At 29.1% G+C, this 24214-nt stretch overlaps 3 protein-coding genes across 4 annotated transcripts; all 3 read right to left on the reverse strand.

Moving 5' to 3' along the window:
• Positions 1–319: 319 nt before the first annotated feature.
• Positions 320–1311, reverse strand: LOC108566930 (glutathione S-transferase 1-like). Its single transcript, XM_017927065.1, has 3 exons — positions 1074–1311; positions 806–1006; positions 320–743 (listed from the first exon to the last, which is right to left on the reverse strand). Exons 1-3 carry the CDS (start codon positions 1212–1214, stop codon positions 435–437), a joined length of 651 nt encoding a protein of 216 aa, XP_017782554.1. The 5' UTR covers positions 1215–1311; the 3' UTR covers positions 320–434.
• Positions 1312–4082: 2771 nt separating this feature from the next.
• LOC108566935 (glutathione S-transferase 1-like) lies at positions 4083–5251 on the reverse strand. The gene is made up of 3 exons (XM_017927071.1): positions 5106–5251; positions 4844–5041; positions 4083–4786 (listed from the first exon to the last, which is right to left on the reverse strand). Exons 1-3 carry the CDS (start codon positions 5244–5246, stop codon positions 4427–4429), a joined length of 699 nt encoding a protein of 232 aa, XP_017782560.1. The 5' UTR covers positions 5247–5251; the 3' UTR covers positions 4083–4426.
• Positions 5252–6931: 1680 nt separating this feature from the next.
• Positions 6932–9394, reverse strand: LOC108566929 (protein arginine N-methyltransferase 5). 2 transcript variants are annotated; one of them, XM_017927063.1, is made up of 7 exons: positions 9314–9394; positions 9026–9261; positions 8343–8967; positions 7895–8286; positions 7534–7769; positions 7268–7480; positions 6932–7211 (listed from the first exon to the last, which is right to left on the reverse strand). In XM_017927063.1, the coding sequence occupies exons 2-7, from the start codon at positions 9255–9257 to the stop codon at positions 7056–7058; spliced, it is 1854 nt and encodes a 617-aa protein (XP_017782552.1). In that variant the 5' UTR covers positions 9258–9261; positions 9314–9394; the 3' UTR covers positions 6932–7055. The 2 variants fall into 2 exon arrangements, with proteins under 2 accessions (XP_017782552.1, XP_017782553.1); XM_017927064.1 differs by having other exon boundaries at positions 9331–9349.
• Between the last annotated feature and the right edge of the window lie 14820 nt (positions 9395–24214).

Genomic DNA, 24214 nt, shown 5'->3' on the forward strand with positions numbered 1-24214 from the left:
TCCATTTTGGAGTCATTTTTCTTACAATTTATTTTGCTCGCTTAACTTGAGAAAACAGATATATAATCTATTAACTATAATTATTTACTTAATATTTATAAATTTATAATTTTTTATATATTTACTAAATATTATTAACTATAACTATAATTATAGTTAATAGATTGATTATTCATTCATCATGTTTACTCCTTGGAAATTCTACTTATAAATAATTGACTATACAAATATTTATAAGTAGGATTTCCAAAGAATAAATTATATAAGTAGTCAATATTTGTCTTCCAGTTAAGGGATTTTCTAATAATAAGAGCAGCAATAAGTTTCTTCGTTACATTTTATTAATATAAAGCAGGTATAAGCAACTCATTGTTTCCACAAGGAACTATATTCACATACTAAATCGCTGATTGCAATGGTAAAATCGTATGGACTTATGCGCCCAGAATATTCTTTACGAAGATAACGAGTTCTTCATGACCGGCGGAGTTCGCAGAATAATAGGGCAATTCCTCCGCTCTACTTATCCACTCAAGCAATTTGGGACAAGCGTCCCCGTCAATGGGAACTAATACGTTGAGCGTGGTAACAGACGGAATCAACGACAAATCTGCAAGGGTCACCGAATCACCGACAAACCACTCTTTATCCTGCAAAAAGGCTTCAAGGAAACTGTACGATTCGATTACGCTGTCTACGATCTTTTCCGGAATGGAACTGGCGCCTTCGAATATGAAGAGTCCCTGAGATAAGAATATATTAATACTGTTTTCAGTTTCAATAAAGAAATAATTATAATAATTACAATAATTTGACGCATCAAATTTTGGAGGACGCCTCCGTCGAAGTGCAACTTGTGGTTGATCTGGCTTCTCAACTGCAGATCTTCCGGATACAACGAATCGTCCCCTGCGTATTTGGATACCAAATACACGATGATTGCGTGACTTTCGCACAGGATGAAGCCTTCATCATCTAAGACTGGTACTGCGTGTTGAGGATTCAACTGCGTGCAAAGAACGAAAGATTCATTGAGTGTTTTTTGACTCGCTAAATATTAATGCTATATATACCTTGATGAAATCTTCCTCGAGGTGCTCTTTGTTGAGCATGTCCACGTCTTTGAAGTCGAGCTCGAGGTCGATTGCTTGGGCTGTAAGGAGGACGGCCCTGCAAGGGGCACTCATGTCCTTTTTGTAGAGCAACGGGGCCATCGCGATTTAAGAGGTGTTTACTCTGCTGCGGTCAATATCTAAATGTGATCGCGGAGTCTCTGTGGTACGCCTAAACCGAGCCAGGCACAGTCCATTAAATATTGAATGTCAGAACGCAACGCGGAAAAAAATTGATTCCACCACATTTCCCTGACAATACAAATCGGCCCAAAAAATTCAGATACAAACAAACTCTAAACCGTATACGTGGCACTATTTCTCTTCCTGTTCTTTCACATACAGCTTAATTACTATATAGTTATTTATAATAGCTATTACCAAAAAGCATTTGTTAATTCATATCATTTACAAGTAGATAAATGATCATAGTCTATAGTAAACATAATTATAATTTACTATTTATTATTTGCGTTAAACTCATTTGAAATCTAGTAACGAACTTTAAAGGTATAAGATCTAATGTTTAAGTTTATATAAAAATAATTAATGAATTTGCAAATATTTATTGGTCCATGTTGTAATTATATTATTTGTAATTAAGTAAAATTTATTAATTTCAGTGCGGAAAGACTATTTAGTGTTTGTTATTGATATAAATTATATTATATTTCTAATTGTTAGGTTTTTCTTTATAGTTAATTTCGAGTAATATTTATTTTATTTGTCCAATAAATTATTATTATTTTCTCTGATAAATTATGTTAATGTTATGTAATATTTATTAATGTTGGACAACAATTGTTTGTGTTTAAATCTTTTTCTTAATGCGTATTAAGTATACAAAATATAGCCATTCAAACCAGAACATAAAAGTATATAATTATATTTGATTGGTAATCAATTATCCTATTACCTATCGATCTCTCAATCCTTTTTTATTATTGAATTCTGAAGTTTTATCGAATTGTCATGTTTGAATTCGTTGAATTGTCGGCGTGTTGAGAAGTCATTGTTACAATCTACTACCAACAATATTCCAATAATCTCAGTAAAACACATACTATCCTGCAGCAATGTCAGTTCTGGTGATCCAAGTCAGCTTTGTTCACAATATTTATGGCGATCCAGTTATCTCCTGTCTCAATCCTTCATCTTCATCTCAATGCTCAACTCAATTGAATTCTGAATGCCAATGAATCTCCGCTGATCTTCCGGCTGAAGTATTCCATACCCACCCTTCCGAAGAATAACCTTCTTCCCTTAAGTCCCCGAAGATGTGATGATGGGTCATGCAAAGATATTCATCTTCGCTCTCCAAAGTGCTGACAATGGCATACAATTACTTATAAATTTAAAAGAAAACAAAATAATTAGTTTTGTACTTATCCGATCATTTCATTAAAAAATAATGAACTGAAAATTATCAATCAATAGATGTTTGTATGTATAGTAATTTTTTTTATTGATGGATTTCCTTCGAGAAAATCCCAACTACATTTGGTATAATTTATTATTTTCGTAAGTGTATACATTTATATTACAAATTATAAAGCTTTATTTTTTGTCTATTAACCGTACAATGACATACCCGGCACATCCACCTAAAGTTGATGTTAAGTTGATGATAAGTTGTATCACTTTATTTAGAGGTAATTTCTATTTTATTCATTACATTTGATTTCAATTTAGATATTTAAATAATATGATTTATTTTTATGAATATGTAAAATTATCTCTCGAAACCGATGTTGCGATTGAAATTACTAAAATATATTAATAATATTATAACACTTCGATCAGTCAGGTTTTTTAATTGATAAAATCAAAAAAAACGTACACAAAATAATTTACCAACTGTAGACAAATGCGGCTCATCGTTGAGTCAAGTGCGGCTCCCTTTCAAATTTTAGTTTTATATTTTCCTAATTTTACACAAAATTTAAAAAAAATGACCAAAGATTATCATTTGATGATATTATACATTTTATTAATAAATATTTTGAATATATTTGAATTTTATTACTAAAATTTTGAAACAATTAATGTCATTTTCATAATTATATTTTTTATATATGTTCTTTAAATAAAAATACATAACATAATTAAATACATGAAATAAAATAAACGAATATACGCATGGCTCTTTATAAAATGTAAAAAATCGGATTGCGGTTCTTTTTGGCATCATATCTGCTTTATACAGTCGAGTATCTTTTTGTACGGTTTATTTTTATATAGTTCTAAAGTCAACGATTAGTTCTGTTTCAAATAGTCCGGGATATTGGAGGAACCCACTATGCGAGGTATTACTATATTTTATATTATTTAATTTTGGTTCATTACATTATTCATATTCAAGGTGACCATAAGTCATACGATAGTTCAGGCACTATTGGCCAATAATAAAATAATCAAAAATAAATTGAATTCCAAGCTTTCACAAGAATGTTTCTAAGAAATTTTCAATGATAATTAATCATCGGAAGTCATAAAAACTGTATAGAAAATAACATGCAATCAAGCCATGAATATGTAAAAACTCTGCAATTATAGGTGTTCGATCTGAAGCCACGGGTGTAATAAATAGGTAAAAATATATATATCTGTACATCGACTATACAAGTTCCGATATAACTTATTCAAGCACGTAACAATTTGGAGCTGAATGTTAATGCGTGCAACAATATCGATTTTATGATTATTGAGGTTTAGTGGCGCACTGGAAATAGCAACAAAAATATTTGCCCTCGCCAGAATACAAACAATCAGAAAAGCCATTGCTCCAAAATCAATAGTCAAACCGCACCGGCACGAAGCAACTGCAATGAGAAAGAAACAAATACATGTGCATTCGTTTCGCGAGTTTCGCCAACAAAAGATTCCTATCCCACTCGAACAGAGAGAAAGGATGCATAATAAATGTGACTAGGAATGGAGTACAAAAAAATATGATCTCATCCCGTTTATTCCCACATGCAATTACACTAGATGATTGATAAATTAAAACTAGCTACGAGAGCGAAATTGTTCCGCATTAATTTGGTGTTGGCTGTAACACACACAAACACATTTATTATTGAAGCAAAAATAATGGTGTTACAGCGCAACTTGTTATTTTCCTAACATAAAAAAACATTCAAGAAGTATCGATTTGGAGGGTAAATGTCAGGTCACCACCGTGTGTAGTTATTAACTGTTGAATAATTGATTTTCTCATACTAAAGAAAACCGAACAAGTTTCACGTTTTTAGCAATTAAGAAATGCCAGTCAATTTCCACGTATAATTATTGAATTAATGATTAAGTTTCGATTATAGTTTTGTTTTACTTCCACCAGAAAATTCCTTTTCTTCCTTGTGCTTGATGAATTTCTGTTGGATGACGCTGCTCAGTTTATTTAAACCGTTCAGGTTTATATCGTTGTAATACGGTAGCCTTTCGCCGTTCCTCAAGAAGCGCTTCAGGTTTGGGTACTCGTCCTCTTTGATTGGATACATCATGTCCATGGTGGAGACGGTGGATAAGCAGGAGAGATCGGCTATCGTCATTTCATCACCGCACAGCCATATACTGGATTTACCCATGAATATATCCATAAACTCGTAGCATTGCTTAATTTTTATAACATCCATTTTGGATAATCCGAATCTGTTGAAAAACATTATCGGTACCTGTAAAAATAATAATTACTATTGTTCTTTTTTAGGAATTGCGAATAAGAACAGTACAATGATCTTCCTTAATGTTGGATAAAGGATGCCGGAGTCGAAGTGCAATCGCTGATCGACCAAAGCCCTCAGCTTCGTCTCTTCCGGATACAATTTCTGAGGCCCATACCGGTTCACCAGATACGCTGAGATGGCGTGACTATCCCAAAGAATGAATCCGGTGTCGTTGAGGACGGGAATCGTGTGCTGCGGATTCACCTACGTACAACAATGCGATTGTTAATCATGGGGCAGAGAGGAAGTTGCAATTTTCTGCTCTTACGTTTTGCAATTGTTCCAAATATCTTTGTGTCAATATATCGACGTCGATTAATTTCACATTAAGCTTTAATGCCTTCGTTACCATATGCACCGTTCTACATGGTGGACTCACGCAATTGTAATATAATTTGAACACTGACATTTTGAGAGGAGACGCTTCGCTACTTCGATTCAAATTCAATTGTAATTTTATATTACGAAATCAAATTTTAGAATATTCATTAGACAAATAAACTTTTTTATAACTTGATTCACTAATGGCAAGATTGCGTTGATTCGTTCCTATGCTTCAATTCTTAATTACTTTTTATGAAGTTTTGAAACCGGACAAAGATCTAATGGAAACTCGTAAAATGAAGTTTACCAATTGATTCTGTTATTCTAGAGATTCATAAAAAAATAGTAGGTTTACAGAAAGTAATCAATTGTAGTCATTTTTATTATACAAATCATCTTGTCTTGTGTATCTATGTATTGAGAAGAAACATTTCTTTTTGTTCAATTTAAGTTACGTTAATTTGGTAAACTTACAATTCTATATTATGTTATATAATTATAATAAAGTTTTCAAATTTCGTTTGTTGAAAAGCAGAATAAAATGTAAGAATTAAACTATCTTCAAATCCGAACTCTGAACAATTTTCCCATATGTTCAGAATAATTTAAAAAAAAATGTCGATTATTTATGACGATTTTTAAATTCTCTTTGACCTTTCACGTAAGGAACATTGATCCATTTCAGTTCGAAAATAAACCAAGTGGTCAGTATTAATTCATATTTCTATAATGCATTCAAACTTTGTTTTTTTTCGTACGAAATAGCATTATATTCTTGATCATTTGCTACGTTTAAAGAAAACCATTTGACTTTCTTTTATTTGTTAAGTCTACTTTTAAAAAAAAAATAGGTATTAATTTAACTAAATTGAGTTATATGAAATGCAGTATTCATATATGATTATTATGTTGAACAGTGGAACCTCGTTTAAGGAGTAATTCGCTTTACAAATTCTAACAAAAATGACTCGCTTAACGAGCGAATTTTCCTATAACGAGTGATGAGAAGTCTCAGATTATGCATTTTCTCATCATTTACCAAACTTGTGTTCAAGTATATTATGTGTGATTTTTTTTATACAAAATTTAAAAACCCTTACAAATTTGTCCCCGTAGAAGAAGCCACAAGAAGACAGCTATAAGAGAAGTAAAATGGAATTAGGTATAAATATCATGAATAATAACTAATTATTTCGTTTTTTTTTTATTTCTGGTAAGGTTGGTTCATTCTGCGATAGAAGAAAAGATGAAGATGGTGCACGCTACTTAACAATGTACAGTGGAACCTTGCTTAACGAGTTTAATCCGTTTCAAAATTTCCGGATTTTTACTCGTAGTGAAGCAATTTTCCCCACATAACCTAATGTAATTTACGATGTTGCGAGTCATTTTTCATGTATTTTGCTCGTTAAGCGAGGTTCCACTGTATTTTATTACCATTTGCTACTATTTGTAATTATAAAGTATACAGTGTTAGTTGATATTATAACACACTCACAAAAAAAACAATTTTAGATTAAACCAGATATGAACAAACTTCTACTTCTTTTGATATTATGTACGTTATAAATAAATGAAATAAGTAGCAACTCGTTTGAATTCATTTAATAATTTGATTCAAGGGCTGGATTTGGAAACTGAATGATAATTTAGCTCCAAACCTAGGAAAGATTGACCTTGCCTGCTCTAAACAAAAAATATCAACCTTATATTTGGGTGTCTTTGTATCATTAAAATTATTATTATACTCAATAATTTAGGGCATTGTAATTAAAGCATCAAATTGTATACTGATTTATTATTTTGAGTACAATGTATAATAATAGGAAACGTAAAATATTCTATTCCTCCTGTGTACAAAGCTAATATATAAAAGTAAAAAAGCTACATCATTTCAATGCTTCTTAATAAAGTAGGATCTTCCAGCGATGTTGCTTATGCTTCCCATAAAAGGCGAATTAAGGCACCATTCATACCAGACTTTCTCGTTATTCTCTGCCCTCCAGAAAGTTACTTCGATCTGTTCATTAGTTTTAACTTGTACCGGAAACTAAAACGAAATTAAGTAAATAAAACTTGAATCAATACAATTAACAAATATATTACGGGAAGTGGAAACATTATAGGGAACCAGCTGACCATATTCCTGGAATGGGTAACAGGATTTGTACTCAAAATAACATCTTTGTAAAGGACACTTTCGAAGAATCCTGCGAATGCTGTCAACACGCAATTCTGCTCTGCAGTGAATTTCAATGTGCGCATTCGTTCGTTTATAATCATATCGCTTCTATTGGGATGTTCGAACACAAATAGATCCTACAAAATAATGTCTTACAAACAAAATAATTTGAAAATTGAGCTTCTCATACTTTTGCATTAGTAATTTGGTATGCATTCACTAAATGCACAACGTAGGGTGTTTCATAAAGGACCTGCAATGTTTTATCCGCTGTTTTGGACATTCCGATTTCATTGTAAAGCTTAATACTTTGCAAAGGTGCAAGATAAGATGTATAAGATTGTGGTATGGAAATACCATTCGGCTTCAAAAACCTTTGGGCTCCGTCCAAGCATTCCGGAGACAATTCGTTGTCACCAAAGGAACCTTAAAATTGAGATACTTTTTTTTTGCAAAATTTGTATCAGACTTTTCTAAATATAGTTATATAACATTATTTATATCAATCTGATGATAATGTAATAGAGCAATTAAAATAATTATGGAATTACCTAAGAGCTCAGAAACAAGGATATCGGCATGTTCTGGAGGTTCGCAAACCCGCATATCTTCATTGAACAATGTAACTTGATCATTCCATTCATTGGCAATTCTTTCTTCGAGCGTGTTAACAGCATAGGGATTCTTTTCAACTGCATACACTTTTACTTTACGTTGAGTAATTATGGAGGCGTTCAAAGTAGCTTGGACCAAAGGTCCCCTTCCTGCGCCAACTACAATAACGACAATGGGACTTATATTTTTTGCTATATCACATAAAGCTTTCTCAATCGCTTGTTGGTATAAAACGTATTTGATCGAGTCTTTCTCAAAAATTTCGTAAATAGGAGTTTCCAAATGTTCTGTTAATGGCTGCAAAGGGCTTTGCAGGAAATCCTCGCAACTACAATATAAAACAATAATTAAAAACAATGAATTAAAAAAGTATACTTAGTATACCCCATAGAAAATTCTCCAATCACACTTTGATCATACAACTTCTTTCCCAAATAACCCATGTAGCTGCAATACTGCTGATAAGTGTGTTTAAATCTTGGCCCTGAAATAATGTATTGCACATCCAGGTGTAGAAATTGTTTGATGATCTCTTGATAAACACGTGGCAAGACAGGCTGCTTGTGTTGATTGGAAATAAAGAGACAAGTGGGAATTATAATTGCCTTCACTGGTTCCCCGCCCCACCTTTTGATTTCCAAGTCATCCAGCATACAACCATCTGTTGGCATCACCAGAGCCAATCCAATACGTTTGTGGTAATTGCCATATCTCCTGAAATCGTTCCACCATTCCCAGATATCATCACAATCCTCATTATTCACAATTGGTGATTTCTTTGCTGGATTCACCATAGGAGTTTCTACCCAAACCTGAAAACTAGCACCAGCCTGCAGCTTGCAATTCAGCAAGTGAGCCAAATTTTTATTATCTCGCTGAACTAGCTTAATTAGTATAGCAGGAATGTACAAGTGGCAAGCAAATCCCAATTCTTGAGATAACAGTTTTTTGTCATGCTCTCGAATATTCTCAATCTCACTATCAATTTGAAACTGCTTCGATAACCTACCTGTATATAAAAAAAAAATCATAGAATATCATACATTGTGTTTTATTATCTTACTCACAAACTATAAGTTTGTTCCAATCGTTTGAGCTCAAAAGTCTATCAGTTCGACCAATAACTCTTGGTGCATCTTTGCTGTACAGATCTCTCTCATGATTAGGATGAATAAGTTTGGTTACCACAAAGTGATAACCTTCATTACAAGCAGTAGTTAAGCTAGCCAATAAATTCAATGGTTCACCAATATCCAAAGCGCAGGACATATGCTTTTTAAATTCATTCTGTTCGCTCATTTTACTGTAAACAGAATATTAATAATGTTTATTTTGTATTGATTAGGTGTACATACAACTAATGAATAATTACACTTAAAATTAGTAGAAATTAAAGGGAAACTTAAAACAACGTGTTTACATTAACCTAACTTTTTTCAAAAATCAAATACACAATGTTGCCAATGGACTAAAATGGAGTGTTCATTAATTTTAACATACTCTTTTATAGTTATTGTTCATTATTTATTAAAATTATGTAATTGTTTTTAACATTACACTAATTAATGCTCCTTACAATTGCATTGATTTGAAGATAAATTCATTGTAAATTGTTTTGTCAAATGTAAAATAGAAGAACTACTTGCGTCACTTCGAAAATGTAAAAGATTTAACGAGTCTTTTAAAATTTAACAAATACATTACATAACATATAATATTTTATTAATAAAATATTTTATTTATTGTAGGCACAAATAGGAAGATCTTAAGACGTACAGCAACATAGTTCTTTGTCAATTGAATTATAATATTATAATACATGATTTAATTTAGATTATATTTATGTAACAGGTATAATACAAAATAAAAAGAAGAAATATTAAATAGTACTTATTCTGAATTATGTAACATGTTTAATTTTTTTTAACTCATATTTAAGATTCTATGCAATTTCTATTATAATTCTAATAAGAACTAAAGTGTGTTGAATTGCATTAGAATTTATGTTTCCTCCTAATCACTAATAGACGATAGAATAGACGTTATAGCAATATTAGTTGAAAATGCAATAGTTATTTGCGTAATGCATGATATTTTTAACATACCAGTTATTTTTAATATAAAATGAATTTAGCATAGAAACCAAAAAGTAACCACCAGAAGGTTACATAAAAATACTTGATTTTGTTTATAGTAAATTTGGTGTAACTTATGTTTATTTGCATTAGACTTTATATTTCCTCCCAATGATGTCTAAGGCAATATTAATTGAAAAAGCAATAGTTATACAATTCATCTACATAATACATAATATTTTAACATACCAATTATTTATAATATAAAATGTATTTACTATAGAAACCTAAAAGTAACCACCAGAATGTAACATAGGAATACTTGATTTTTTTTTATAGTAAATTTGGTGTAATTATGACATTCGTAGTAACTTTACATTTACTTGACCGAAAAAATGTTAAATTTAATTAAAAAGATTATTCCTAAGTAGGAAACATGTTTAATCTAATTTCTAATTGGAATTGAATAGGTTCTCTAATAATAACAAAATTGTGTTTAATTGCACTAGAGTTTATATTTCCTCCTAATGATGTTTAAGGCAATATTAATTGAAAATGCAATAGTTATACAATTCATCTACATAATGCATGATATTTTAATATATCAATTATTTATAATATATCATGTATTTACTGTAGAAACCAAAATGTAACCACCAGAAGGTAACATAAGAATCCTTCATTTTTTATATTAAATTAGGTGTACATATGACATTCGTAGTAACTTTACACTTACTTGACCGAAAAAATGTTAAATTTAATTAAAAAGACTTTTCCGAAGTAAGAAACATGGTTAATCTAGTTTCAAATTGGAATTGAATATCTTTTTCTAATAATAACTAAGTGTGTTTAATTGCATTAGACTTTATATTTTCTCATAATGATGTCTAAGGCAATATTAACTGAAAATGCAATAGTTATATAATTCATCTACATAATGCATGATATTTTTAACATACATGTTATTTTTAATATAAAATGTACTACAAAAAGCAAAAAGTAACCACCAGAAGGAAAGCAATATAGTGGAACCTCGCTTGATGAGCACCTCGCATAATGATCAAAATGAATTGTAAGAAAAATGACTCGCTTAACGAGCGACGTTTCGCATAACGAGTGAGATGAGAAGAGACGTCCCGGATTGCGCGCCTTCTACATCATTTTTAAAACTTGTGTACACATATTATTTGTATTTTTGAATATGTTTCACTACACGAGTAAAAATCCGGAAATTTTGGAATTTTGGTTAAGCGAGGTTCTACTCTCTTGTGATTTTTCACTATCGTGACAACAAAAATATACAGATGACAAAAATAAACTACTAAATTCTAGTAAATTAATAAAATACCTCTGTTTTTCTATGTTTCCTTTTTTCACTAGTTGATTAGTTTAGTTATCTAATAGATTATGTAATAAATACAAAGGAAGCCTGGTTTTATAAGTAAATGAACTAGTACTTAACTTATCTAGTCAATGTCGGAAATGGCTCAATCCACATGATTTAAAATTGTATTTTTAATATAATATGATACTATAATAAGTATTTAAGGGGATAACATTGTAGGACAAAAATAGTAATAGTAGAATAATGCATAGGTAAGTGTGCTGTGAAAAGAATCGCTGTTACATAAACAAGGGGATTTTGTTATAAATAGCTGCAAACATCTCACACTTAATGATCACTACTATATACGCTCCAGTGCGTAATAACCATTTATTCGGAATAATTATTAATATATTCATGCCTGCATAGATTTATGGCTGTACAGGTTTCAATAACATATAATTATATTTAATTCAGCCTTTCCTATTTGCCGATTTTTTTAATAAGACTATTTAATAAAAATTCAACGTAATTACAGGGGGAAAGCGCGGATTTGCATAAACGAAATATTATGTTTTCACATCGGCGTCGTGCGTAAATACGAAATAGTTAATAGCTCAATTTTAAATGTTATGTCGTGATTATAAATTTTCACACTTGCGCCGTTTTAATGCGACAGACGTTTTAGCACTTTTCGTGTTTGCATTGAAAGGAAAATGAGATAAATACGAGCTGTTATTTAATTGCACACACATCGTCTGATTAACTAGACGTTTCCTGAGTACACATTTCCTTGAGTGGTAAACAATAGCGACTTTATTTATTGATTTTACATAGGTACATTCACTTTTAGTTTCAAGATGTACACAAAACAAAATCAATAATTTAATGGATTAAAAAATAAACATTTAAATCAACCTTTAATGATAATTGTATAATAATATCTCAATTTACAATAAATGAAATAATATTTTTTTATTATTATTATTTTTTACATCAAACAATCTATTATAATACAAAGAAAATAATAATAATAAGCTTTAATTCTGGCTAACGAAATTGGAAATAAACAATGTTCCAGATTGAACCAATGACAAAACTACATTGATAAAATATACACAAATAATAAACAAAGTACATTATATTACATCAGAAACAAGTAGGAAGATCGTGCGGTTTGTTCGTTTCAGTCTACGTAAATCACCATTTGTGTTGATCAGCTCTACAGTTAGTTGACTCGGATGATTCTCCTGCCGATGACGATATCTGGTGCCGACTTTTGAAATCTCTTCTTTAACGAAGGCGATACCAGTGGACTGGTAGATAGTCATTGGTGGTGAACCAGGGAGGACTGGTCTATTGCCTCAACGTCTTTGACTGAAATCTCTGGATGATGTCTATGCTAGATTTGCACGCAGATCCCCATAGTTGAATAGGTCCAAATCGGTTTTATGACTGCCTTGCACACAAAGTTTGTTTTCAGTTGAAACGCCCGTATATCTGTCCAGATTTGAATTATAAGTATTTAAAATGATAGATTCTTTATTAAATCAACTCTTGTTTGAGTTATTAAATTTTCTTAACAAAGACGTCATAATATATTTTATAAACAAAATGCTGTGATTATGTAATTGTTTTTATTGCAAAAAATCTAGATGAAACTGAATCTAAAGGACATATCAAACTTATAACAAAGTTATTTACGAAGAGGAAATACATATTTGTCATGTCAGATTTTCTTAAATTATCTTTCTTATTTAATTTTGTTTATTAATTCCATATATACGAACTTAATCATTGCGTTCATTTGATTTAATTTGCAGACAAAAACTAATTAATTGGTCTTTATTTTGACCAATGATCTATCAACCTTAGTTTTAAATATTATAAAATAATAAAAAAAACTTTAAGAAATTAAATAAAACAGTTATTGCATTACAAATATTAGCTAATAAATAACATTACGTATTGATTCTTTTATGGAAGAAGATTCCTATTTATTATTAACTTTATTCAAAATTAATAAAAGTGTCTACTTTTAATTTCAAGATGTGTCTCATCAATAATCAGCTTTAATTATATATTTATATAAATTAATAACGGTATAAATTGTAATATTATAAACATTATAATACAAATTGAATTATAGAAAGACTTACACGAGATTCAAGTTTTACATTTGTGTTTGTTTAAATCACAAAAACACACTATTCCGCAATATTAGAATCCAATTAACAGATTTCTAATTACTAAGTCTACTAATTTATCAAAGATAATCAATATATATTACTTGTACAATGGAGTAAATTTTTTTTATTGATATAACTATTAATTTACTTAAGTAACTGACATATACAATTACTAAAACAGTCATGTCTAATTATGGATTTAATTCTTAATCCCTAAGAAATTAATGCTTGATCATTTTCCAATGAGTTTAAGTGATTACCAAAATTTTCAATAAAAATATAACATTGATGAGAATACATAAGGATTGCAAATTATACATGAACATTTATTCTTAATTAATTCGTTGAATGTTGAAATTGAATTATATATTGGAAATACAAGTTATACAATTAGGAATACATTTGTGATAATTTAATTTAACGAAGAGGTGTTTTCGTATCGTAAAGTTATATGTCTTTGGGGTGCAGAGGTAAAATAATTGATAATTAGTAAAAAATTGTGTTGTTGTTCGAGGGACCTGCGGTGTAATTAATTATAAGATCCAATTAAAAAGCGTGGGAATAAGGGCCATTCAGATGTTTTCAAGTTTTTGCAGGTAGATGTTATACAATAATCTTTTTTTTTTGTAATTCTTTCGCTGCGCAGTTTCTCTGGTGGAGGTTGGGTGGCTGGGATTATTAACAATAATTGCACGTGCCGTTTTCACTGTTTCTATGCACGTATGTGTGTGCATAATATGCATGCATTTGTATATATATATACATTTTTGTGTTGGAGCTGAGAGCGACGTAAGCCGTTTGTGGACTGTGCATGTACGGGACTGGGTATGTGTATACAGGATGAATGCAGCTTTGTATTAGTCTAAGGGCATAAATGCACAATCTAAGAGCAGTTTTGCGTGCTCGCCCCGCCCTTACTCGAGGGTTGGGATGGTGCAGGGAATGGGCTGGCCACGCCCGTCAATCGAGACACTCGTGCGGGTTTTCCCCCCTGATAATGTGACCGGCCATCATTGCAACTGCGAGGGTGGAATTACGGGGATATTTTTTTCGCCATTCGCATTTCACTCGCCAAGCCTTCGCACAACCTCCACCTCCTACTACCATGCCGCCGCTTCCACCGCCCCCTGGCTCTCTCTCTCCCTCTCACCACTGCTGCAACCCCACTTCGAGCCGTGTACACAGTTGACTTCCTGCCAACCCTCATCCTCCTCCACCCTCGCACAATTCTCCCCTATTCCCTACCTCCTCTGCGCGCAGCCACCCACCAACCCCCTGTAAAACATTCGATCGCCATATTGATTATGCCCTCCCTCGTCATTATTGGCAGGGTTCAACATTTATTTTCATAATAATACAAAAAATTAATTTGCATGCACTCAAATATTTTAATATAAAATGTACATTAAGCATAAGCACCTTCATAAATACAATAGCTGGAGTGAATACATATAACAAATAATAATTTGTTATATGCAATTGGTTTAAATAAGTGGAACCTCGTTTAACGACCATAATCCGTTGCAGAAATTCCGGATTTTTTCTCGTATAATGAAATAATTTTCCCCGTACAAACTAATGTAAAATACGACAATGCGTTCCATGTCGAAAAAAAGTATAAGGTTGTCTCGGTTTTTATTGGTTATGGTTATTTTTATTTTTTATTCGAAGACATGCAAGAGTTATTAAATTTTTCACATCACAAATAACATATGAAAATACAAATAATATGTGAACACAAGTTTTGAAAATGATGTAGCAGGCGCACAATCTGAGACTTCTTCTTTCCTCGTCACTCGTTATGCTAAATGTCAGTTTTCTACGTATTGTTTTGTATGTATACATAATAAATTTTATTTTAACATTATTATAAATCTTCAACCATTATACAGAATGTGTTATTCACAGCTCATTTATAAAAATATTCACTATTTTCGTACCTTGTATTATTATTTAGAATATTGTAATTATAAATATATTTACAACGTTTATTAATATTTATTTCAATTATTTGCATAAAATATTAAATTAAATATTACTACCCAGGTATTATATGTGATTTATCAATCATAGCCTTTTTCATTTTAGAAAATCGATATTTTTCCATAACTTATTATTGATACTCGGTAGTTGATGTTCTTGTTAATTTATTTGCAACATGTTTTTTTTGTTATCATTATTTGTTTCTATAATTTGATATATTCTGTTAATATTTCGCAGTTTTAATTTGATTTTCCTAGTTTTTTTTAATTTATTTCTGAAAAGATTAATGTTTTTTGTTGTTAGATTGCGGCACAAATAAGTTGTTTTTGTGCACGTTTGTTCTTGCTCTGCAGTGTTGGAAGAAACGATGCTGATACCTCTACTGACGAATATATTGAGGGCAATGACAACAATTCTGATTCAGAAATTATTACATTAATGTATTAGAAATAGCATTAGTTAACATGAAAAAGTTTATTTTTGTAGTAATACAATCATTTATGCATTCCGTCTGGCAGTAATACATGTGGTGTATAAAATACACCGCGCGAGTAGTACATAGAAATTTCATGGCACCAGTAGTTAAATGAACATTTTATAATTATGTAATAGTTACAAATTATATCTGAAAATCAATCTGAAAATATTCATGTATTATCTTTCTACAACTTATATAAAATTTACTAAAGTTATTTTAACAAAATTGAGAATGTATTTTTTGTAATTGTTACTTTTTTTACATCTGAAATAAGTACTTCTTAGTATTTCCCTTGAAAATATTTGTGAAATCATATTTCAATAGATTTAATATTAATCATAGATTGTAACGTATAATGAAACATATTTTTATATATACATAAATACTTCGCATAGTGCGTATAATCGGTAAATAGTTACAAAAATAATAGAAATTGAGATTTTGTGTACATTTTTATTAATTTTTCTCAATTAAAATTTAGTTTGTTTTCAAATTTTCAAACCGGACTATAGTGAATCCGGACTGATCGAGGCCGACGCTAATATTATATTTATTATATTTTCATAATGACGTTTTTAAAACTGTTTTATTCCAAGCAATTGGAAATAAAGAAAAATTGCATAAAACTCTTGATGAATGAAGTGTTTATAAATTGCTTAATTAATTTCGTATCTTCCAGTTGATTAAATTTCGTTCAAGTTTTGTTTCGTTTATAAAATCTCCAATTATTGATTTACCAAAGCTTCCTTCCCCCTTTCGCATATTCCAATCTTCTCGACTCCTTTTTTTTGTGCTTTCCATTTCTTCTTTCATTTTTCTTCGACAGTGCTTTTTTTCCTTCTTCCCGTTGAGTAATTTGCATTTTAATTAAAATTCAATTGAGTCTTACCGCGGATATGTTTCAAAACGTCAAACGCTGCGAAATTGGGGCTGGTGGCCCCATGCAAATGAATTCACCTCACCAAATGATTACTACTTGATTGCCACGAATTAATCAACCAAATCGTGCACAAAATATCCTCTCCCACTTTCGGACCATCAATTTTACTAATCGATCATATTTAAATTATAATCATTTTTCTTATTACGTTATTCCCTTCTACAATTAAATATATTTTTAATATATGGAAATAAATTAGTTGTTTTTTTAATTAATTTGTTTATTATCCATACTAGTAATAAATAATTAACATCTTTTATTGAAACATTAGAATCTAAGTTTTAATATTTACTGAAAATCTATACAATAAATCGACGTCAATTTTCATATTACTGTCATTTGAATTATCTTAAATTTATAATTGTTTCATTTACTTTAAATAAATATTGTATTTAAACAATAATTTTGTATACTAAAATTTATATTTAAATGATTGTAAAAATAAGTTGGTTAAATCAAAGTCTTTGTTAAAGTTAATTTTTGGCTTTTTATAGTGGATAATGATGCAAACTAATATAATATTGAATTTATTTTGTAACATTGATCAAATCTATATTCTATTATATAATTAACAGAATGAATTTTTACAATATTATTGTAATTTTATTTCTCTCACAAACAGAAAATAGTATCAGTTCATAATTAGTTATCTTAGTTACAAGACTATGAAAAAATATATACAAAACATTATACAATAATTCTCTCTGTCATCTTTTACTAGAAAAATTGTTAATATGTTCCAATTATAAATTTAATTGGATAATAAGACGTTTTACAGATGTTATTATAATCTGTTAAATTAATTGTCAGTTTCTAGAATGTTATCTGTAAAATAAATTGACAGTTTCTAGTTTGTAATCTGTCAAATTAATAGACAGTTCCTAGTTTGTAATCTGTCAAATTAATGGACAGTTTATAGTGTTATGTATCGGTTTGATAGAATATTAAGTTAAAAAGACAACAATTAAATTTGTAGTCATTTTGTCCATAATATTAAATTTTAATTACTTTTTTGTAATAAATTCCAAATCAGAATAATAATAATAATTAGAATATAAAGGACTACAGTTAAAATGAAAACAAGGAATAGCAAATCTATCTCATCTACAAAAAAAAGAATATCACTTGTCACATGTAAATAATATTTGATTGGGAAAACTTCAAGACTTTAAAATTTTAGTTAGATTTTTGCTACATGAAGATATATAAGTCTTTACTTTATGTCGTTTCTCTTTTCGAATTCAGTAATGTTTTATAATAGTTGCAAGTAAATTTTGCTTTCTTTTATTAAAATCTGTAATTAAAATTTATTTTATTTTGAAAGGAACTGTCACTTTGATTTACATCATTTCTTAATATATCACAATTTTCAATATTTCGACAATTGTATCTGACTCAAGTCAACTCTGCAGTTCTTTTATGCAATAAAAAAGTGAATTCTGTAAATATTACTTTTCAAGTAAAAATATTTTGTGAAATATAAAATCATTCACAAAAATTAATAAATTTAGTCAAAATATACGATATATCTGTAGTATACTATTTATAAGTTTGAAAAACAAATTTCTAATGTATTCTTTTATTATTCTTATTTTAAACAGTATCAATTTTTATATTTTTGTTTGAATTTTTAAATTAGAATAACTATATTATTTTTATTTGTGGTTTTCCGTCATAAACATTATATAAATATTATTATATAATATAATGTTAACATTTAAAAAAAGGAATTTATGTAGCTTTGAATATCATTTTTGTATGTTTATTTCATATTTAAGAAAAAATGTATAAATAAAAGTTTGTGTTTTTTTGTATATATATTGGGTTGTCGTGCAGATTTTTCACGAAAATTTAATATCAAAACTTTTATATATAGATATATACATTATGTATGTATATATTGATCTATAAACCTTTCTTCAACTTAAAAATTGCAGCTTCCCACAATTTAGTAGGTATTTCTTAAAAAAAACTTCTTCAGGTGGTTTTTTATGTCGACTAAAAATTAATTGTACTTGCAGTTAATGGAATTTTGCAAAGACTCAAATTCTTGGAAATCAGAAAATGAATACTACGGTCTGGTAAACAAATACAACTCTATCCGACTTCAACAATTTTGTTGAGTAGTAAAAGAAATATAAGGGCTGATATTGTTGGGATTTTATATTCAAAAACGTTCTTCATTAATTGTTTTTGATATTTTAAATATCTCTGCTCATTCATGTATCGTGTAGTGCGGGTTTTCTTAATCAATGTCTTGAATTCATCATTATTACTAGCAGAACTTTAAGGCTGAAATCATCAGCTCTAAATTTAGAGAATTATGTTCCTAAAGTTCATTTAGCTAAAGCAAGTTCTCTGTAAGTTATTGCTTTAGTAGCATTTTTGGATTTACAGTAATAGAAAATTACCAAAGTTTCAAATGTACTTTGTTTTTTCCATCTTCACGAGTTTTCTTCCATATTTCAGGTCAGTTTCATTAGATAAAAACCAAACTTTTTTCAAAAGACGGTTGAAATCTCACTTTTTAGAATATATACACAAGTTCATTATTTTTCACAATTCTGATATAATTAGGTATTTAATGAAAATCAGCAGGAACTTTACGGTCAATAAAATATGTATTTTTTTTTGTATATAATATTTTTTTTTATGATTTATGTTCTTCCAGCTGAAAAAGGATGAGACAAATAAAAATGAAATTATGCAAATCGCGAGCAATAGTTCGGTCGTTTTAATCCTGTCCGTCCATCGCACGAAATAATAAGTCCTTTCCCTACAAAACAACCGTCATCCGTGCATGCGTATGTACTAGAAAAAAAAAAGAGTATATAGTACGAGAACAAAAAGGGTCCTTCCAGCATCCATCCTGCATTTGTATGTGTATGTTTGTCCCATTTCCTTTTGCCATCTATGCTGCGTTTCTCGCACATTGTAATTAATATAAAGCGGTGGGCCGAATGTCCACCCTTTCCTTTTCCCATTCTTTCTCGATCACCCTTCCTAATTCGCTATGCATGTTATGCAAATGAGCACGGATTCGTTTTTTTTTTCTGCCGAATCTAACCGATTCTAGTCTCGACGTGTATATATATTTTTTTTGTAGGCCCTTCGTATGTTACAATGACAATGTAACGAAACGGGGCGCTTTAGATTTCGGATAAAATTACTTATTGAATTATTACTCGCTGGAGGGTCTTAAAACAATGCGCCCGGAAAAAAGGTTCCAACTGCGACCAAATAGTTTTTATGGAAATGCGTTTTTTTTTTCTGCACGTTTTTTTTCTTCTTCTCTTCTTCTTCGACGCGTCTCCACTGTTCCGCTCTGGATGATGCTTCCAGCAGCGACACTGGATGGATGCACTTTGTTCTCATTACAATACGGAATGTATTATCGAAAGTATAGAATTAATTACAATACTAATTACATGTTAGTTTCTTTTGTAATTGAATCATTCCGCTTAATTAAATAATTATATAATAAGAATACAATTGCATTGTTAAATTAACTACATGACATAATTACAGCTACCAAACTATTTTTTTTTAATTAATTGTTAAAAACTTTGGTCGAAAGTCATTAATAAAAAACTGTAAATAAATGCATTTAAAATTTAAATAAAATAATCAAAATAATAATGCAATTGTTTTAATATAGAAGTAAAAACTAAATTTTTATAATTAACGAGAAAAATGAACATTCGTTTGAGAAATGAACACCGGGCAACAAAATGCTCAAATTAACAACTATAGCAATGTAATATCTGTTCATAATTAATTACATCATTGAATGGTGGACACTGCGTTATAGCTGTAATTTTCTATTTATAATAACGTTATTATGAATGTTGAACGTAAATCGGTTAATTGACAATAAAGCAACATAATTTGTTACTCTAAATGTGAAACAAATCTAATAACAGCAATAAAAATAACTAATATTAAAATAATAAAAACATAATATTGGAAATTATTAACAAACTACTTTATTCCTACTTCAAATGATCTATCTTCTTGATTTTTAAATAATTATTCAATTTCTTACTATGTTTCATAATATATAGATAAAATAATTATAATGAAGCTTTGTTATTGAATCATTTTCTTTAAGATGTTGCATTATAATTTTTATGATATATTTTTCCAATAAAAGTTTTTTGTTTCGAAAAATTTTGTTAAAAATTCTATTATGTTTGTCTTCAAACCTAAAATTGCATTAGCTGTTATAGAAATATATACACATAAACTAAATTAGAATTATTTGAGTAATTTAAGCATGAAATCTTTAATTATATAATAAAAATGACTCTTACAAAATTCAAAGCCTAAAAAGTCAAGATTTTGTAAACTACAAATTACAACTAAAAACAAAGCAGATTAAGTAGAGCAATACCTCGAATAGTACGTAATAGATTCAGCAAATATCACGGACTGTTTGAAACTGGACTAATCGAGAAACTAAATACATCAAACAAAACTTCATTGTATAAAAAAAGTAATGTTGTATACTAACTTTTTAGAATTTATTTTTATGTTGTCAAATATAAATCCGTACTGATCAAATCCGGACTATGTGAGGTACTGATGTATTAAAAATGTTAATTAAATAATTTTATACATAAACTAAATTAACAATTCAGATATATTTTATTCATTTAAGGATAAAATCTTGAATTTTTATATAAACATTTGTCTTACCAAATTCAAAGCCTAAAAATTGAAGATTTATACTACAAATTACAACAAAAAACAAAGCAGATTAAGTGCAGCAATACCTCTAATAGTATATAATAGATTCCGCAATTATCTCGGGACTGTTTGGAACCGTACTAATCGAGGAATGTTAGTTCATAGAAAAATATACAAAAATAATGTTGTGTACTAACTTTTTAGAATTTATTTTTATGTTGTCAACTTAAAATCTGAACTGATCAAATCCGCACTATGAGAGGTCCTGCTGTATTAAAAATGTTTATTAAATAATTTTACACATAAACTAAATTATCATTTCAGAATTATTTTATTCATTTAAGAATTAAATTTTGAATTATTATATAAAAAATGTGTCTTACCAAATATAAAGTCTAAAAAGTGAAGATTTATAACTAAAAATTACAACTAAAAACAATGCATATTAAGTACAGCGATACCTCGAATAATACAGAATAGATTCCGAAAATATCTCTGATTGTTTGAAACCGGACTAATCGAGGAACTATATAAATACTAAAATATACTGCAAAAATCGAAACTTCACTGTATAAAAAGTAATGTTGTGTACTAACTTTTTAGAATTTATTTTTATGTTGTTTATTAAAAATCCGGACTGATCAAATCCGCACTATGTGAGCTACTGCTGTATAAAATATGTTAATGAAATAATTTTAAATATGAAACATTGTAATAATAACTTCATTTTATACTTGTGTTTTCTTTCAGTTTATTTCATTTGTTAGCTATACTGAAACGAGAGAAAGCTTTGAAAATTTCATATCAATAATTGGAATTAAATCGAAATCAGTTTTATAAATATTAATTACAGTATTTATTATTATATAATTGCAAAAACAATTACAGAGAAAAGAAAGTATGAATTAAAAACTATTTAATAAAATTGACCAAGTAAATATTTGTTCTCTTCACATAAACATTATATTTAAACAATAATTATTACTAAAATTGATTTTTAAATGATAGAAATGATTACATTTTTTTCTTATAAGTTTACTAATTTACAAAACAAAGATATTGGATGAGAACAAAACTAAGAAAATATTAATTTAATTAATGTCATATTTTTCTCGAAAAGTTATTAACATGTTCCAATTATTTTTAAACTTAATAAATTTATTCGTTTATTTAGATTCCTGTTTTCAAATTCAGTTATAATAATTACGACAAAATTTTATTTTCATTTGCAAAAATGACTGTATGAAACAATAATCTATTTTCTATTTTGTATAAATCATCAAATAAGTGTTTTGTATTATGCATGGAATTTAATAAATAAGATTAGAGTTTTGCAAAAAGGTTATCGGCACTTCCGTTTCCATAATGGCATTTTATTTAATTCAAATAACCTTTAGCCATTTCATTCGCGAACTGAGTACATGCGAAATCCTGCATACTTTGTTGCGGATAATTACAATGAAGACGGACAATAGGAATTTTCAACGGTGAATAAATAATTACGGACGGCACGAGAAAAAGGTTGTGCAGAATTTACATTCGAAATTATAGGAAACCGTGCAAGAAAGTGTGTGTATGCAATATATAAATATTGACTCAGTTACTAGTTTCGTTACGATAACGGATTTAAATATACTTTCAATAATAGAAGTTTATAATAACAAATACAATTTGTTCGATTTGCAAACAGAATTTTGCTTTCCGAATAAGTAATAGATCTAAGACAAAAGAGTGAAAATACTCATAGATGAAGGAAATTTATATGTTTATTAATATTTTTTATCGATTTAATGTATACATTTTATTGTTATTGGAAAAAGTGTCGATTTTTTTGTAATAATTGCAAGTATGATTTATTTTTGACCAAAAACTCCAAATAAAACAGTTAATTAAAAGCATGGTTTATAATAATTGAATTTAATAATAACTAAATAGAAAAAAACTCGGTTCTCGGACAGAATTTCGGTTGATCGTTATCAGGATAAATTCGGTTCCCGAACATAATATCGGTTTCCAAATAGGTAATTGATGTAATGTGAATGAGGATAAGATACTTCCTTTCTCCGCAGATAAAAAAAAGTTAAATTTAAATTAATTAGTGTAATGATTTTTGTAATTTTATGGTTTTTGAAATAAGTGTTGTTATTATTATTTCTTCCTTTATTTTTGTATATAACATTTTATACTTAGTTGCTGTAATTACGATTTAAATAATCTTCAATAGTTTTAAGTTTTGGAATGTTCTGTTCAAGAACTAAGGTTGCGTATTCATTATAATTAAGCATTGATACAATAACAAGAAATAATTTGATACAAATATCTTAGGTTTAAGGTGAGATTATGATATCTAATAGACAGGATTGAATAATATCCGAATGGTGTGATTTAAAAGCACCGGACGTGTATGCAATAAACAAAATGATAATGCAATGATAAAGTGTTTTGTATTAGTTGATGCTGCAAATGGACGGTCGTATTAAAACGCTGTTTCGATATCCGCCATCCGCAATTTGCATATTTTGAAAACGTGTTTTAATGGAAACATATCGTGTGCATTCCCCGGCGGTGTGTAATTAAA

This window comes from Nicrophorus vespilloides, unplaced genomic scaffold, assembly GCF_001412225.1.
Source record: "Nicrophorus vespilloides isolate i.1.1-1 unplaced genomic scaffold, Nicve_v1.0, whole genome shotgun sequence".
Lineage (NCBI taxonomy): Eukaryota > Metazoa > Arthropoda > Insecta > Coleoptera > Silphidae > Nicrophorus > Nicrophorus vespilloides.

Excerpts from the sequence above, each read along its gene's own strand:
- LOC108566930 (XM_017927065.1), bottom strand. The coding sequence starts at position 1,214 with ATGGCCCCGTTGCTCTACAAAAAGGACATGAGTGCCCCTTGCAGGGCC. Across the intron at positions 1,007-1,073 it reads TCGAGGAAGATTTCATCAAG|TTGAATCCTCAACACGCAGT; the intron begins GTATATATAGCA and ends CTTTGCACGCAG. Across the intron at positions 744-805 it reads ATTTGATGCGTCAAATTATT|GGACTCTTCATATTCGAAGG; the intron begins GTAATTATTATA and ends TTCTTATCTCAG.
- LOC108566935 (XM_017927071.1), bottom strand. The coding sequence starts at position 5,246 with ATGTCAGTGTTCAAATTATATTACAATTGCGTGAGTCCACCATGTAGA. Across the intron at positions 5,042-5,105 it reads ATTTGGAACAATTGCAAAAC|GTGAATCCGCAGCACACGAT; the intron begins GTAAGAGCAGAA and ends TGTTGTACGTAG. Across the intron at positions 4,787-4,843 it reads CAACATTAAGGAAGATCATT|GTACCGATAATGTTTTTCAA; the intron begins GTACTGTTCTTA and ends TTATTTTTACAG.
- LOC108566929 (XM_017927063.1), bottom strand. The coding sequence starts at position 9,257 with ATGAGCGAACAGAATGAATTTAAAAAGCATATGTCCTGCGCTTTGGAT. Across the intron at positions 7,770-7,894 it reads CCTTGTTTCTGAGCTCTTAG|GTTCCTTTGGTGACAACGAA; the intron begins GTAATTCCATAA and ends CTCAATTTTAAG. Across the intron at positions 7,481-7,533 it reads ACCAAATTACTAATGCAAAA|GATCTATTTGTGTTCGAACA; the intron begins GTATGAGAAGCT and ends ATTATTTTGTAG.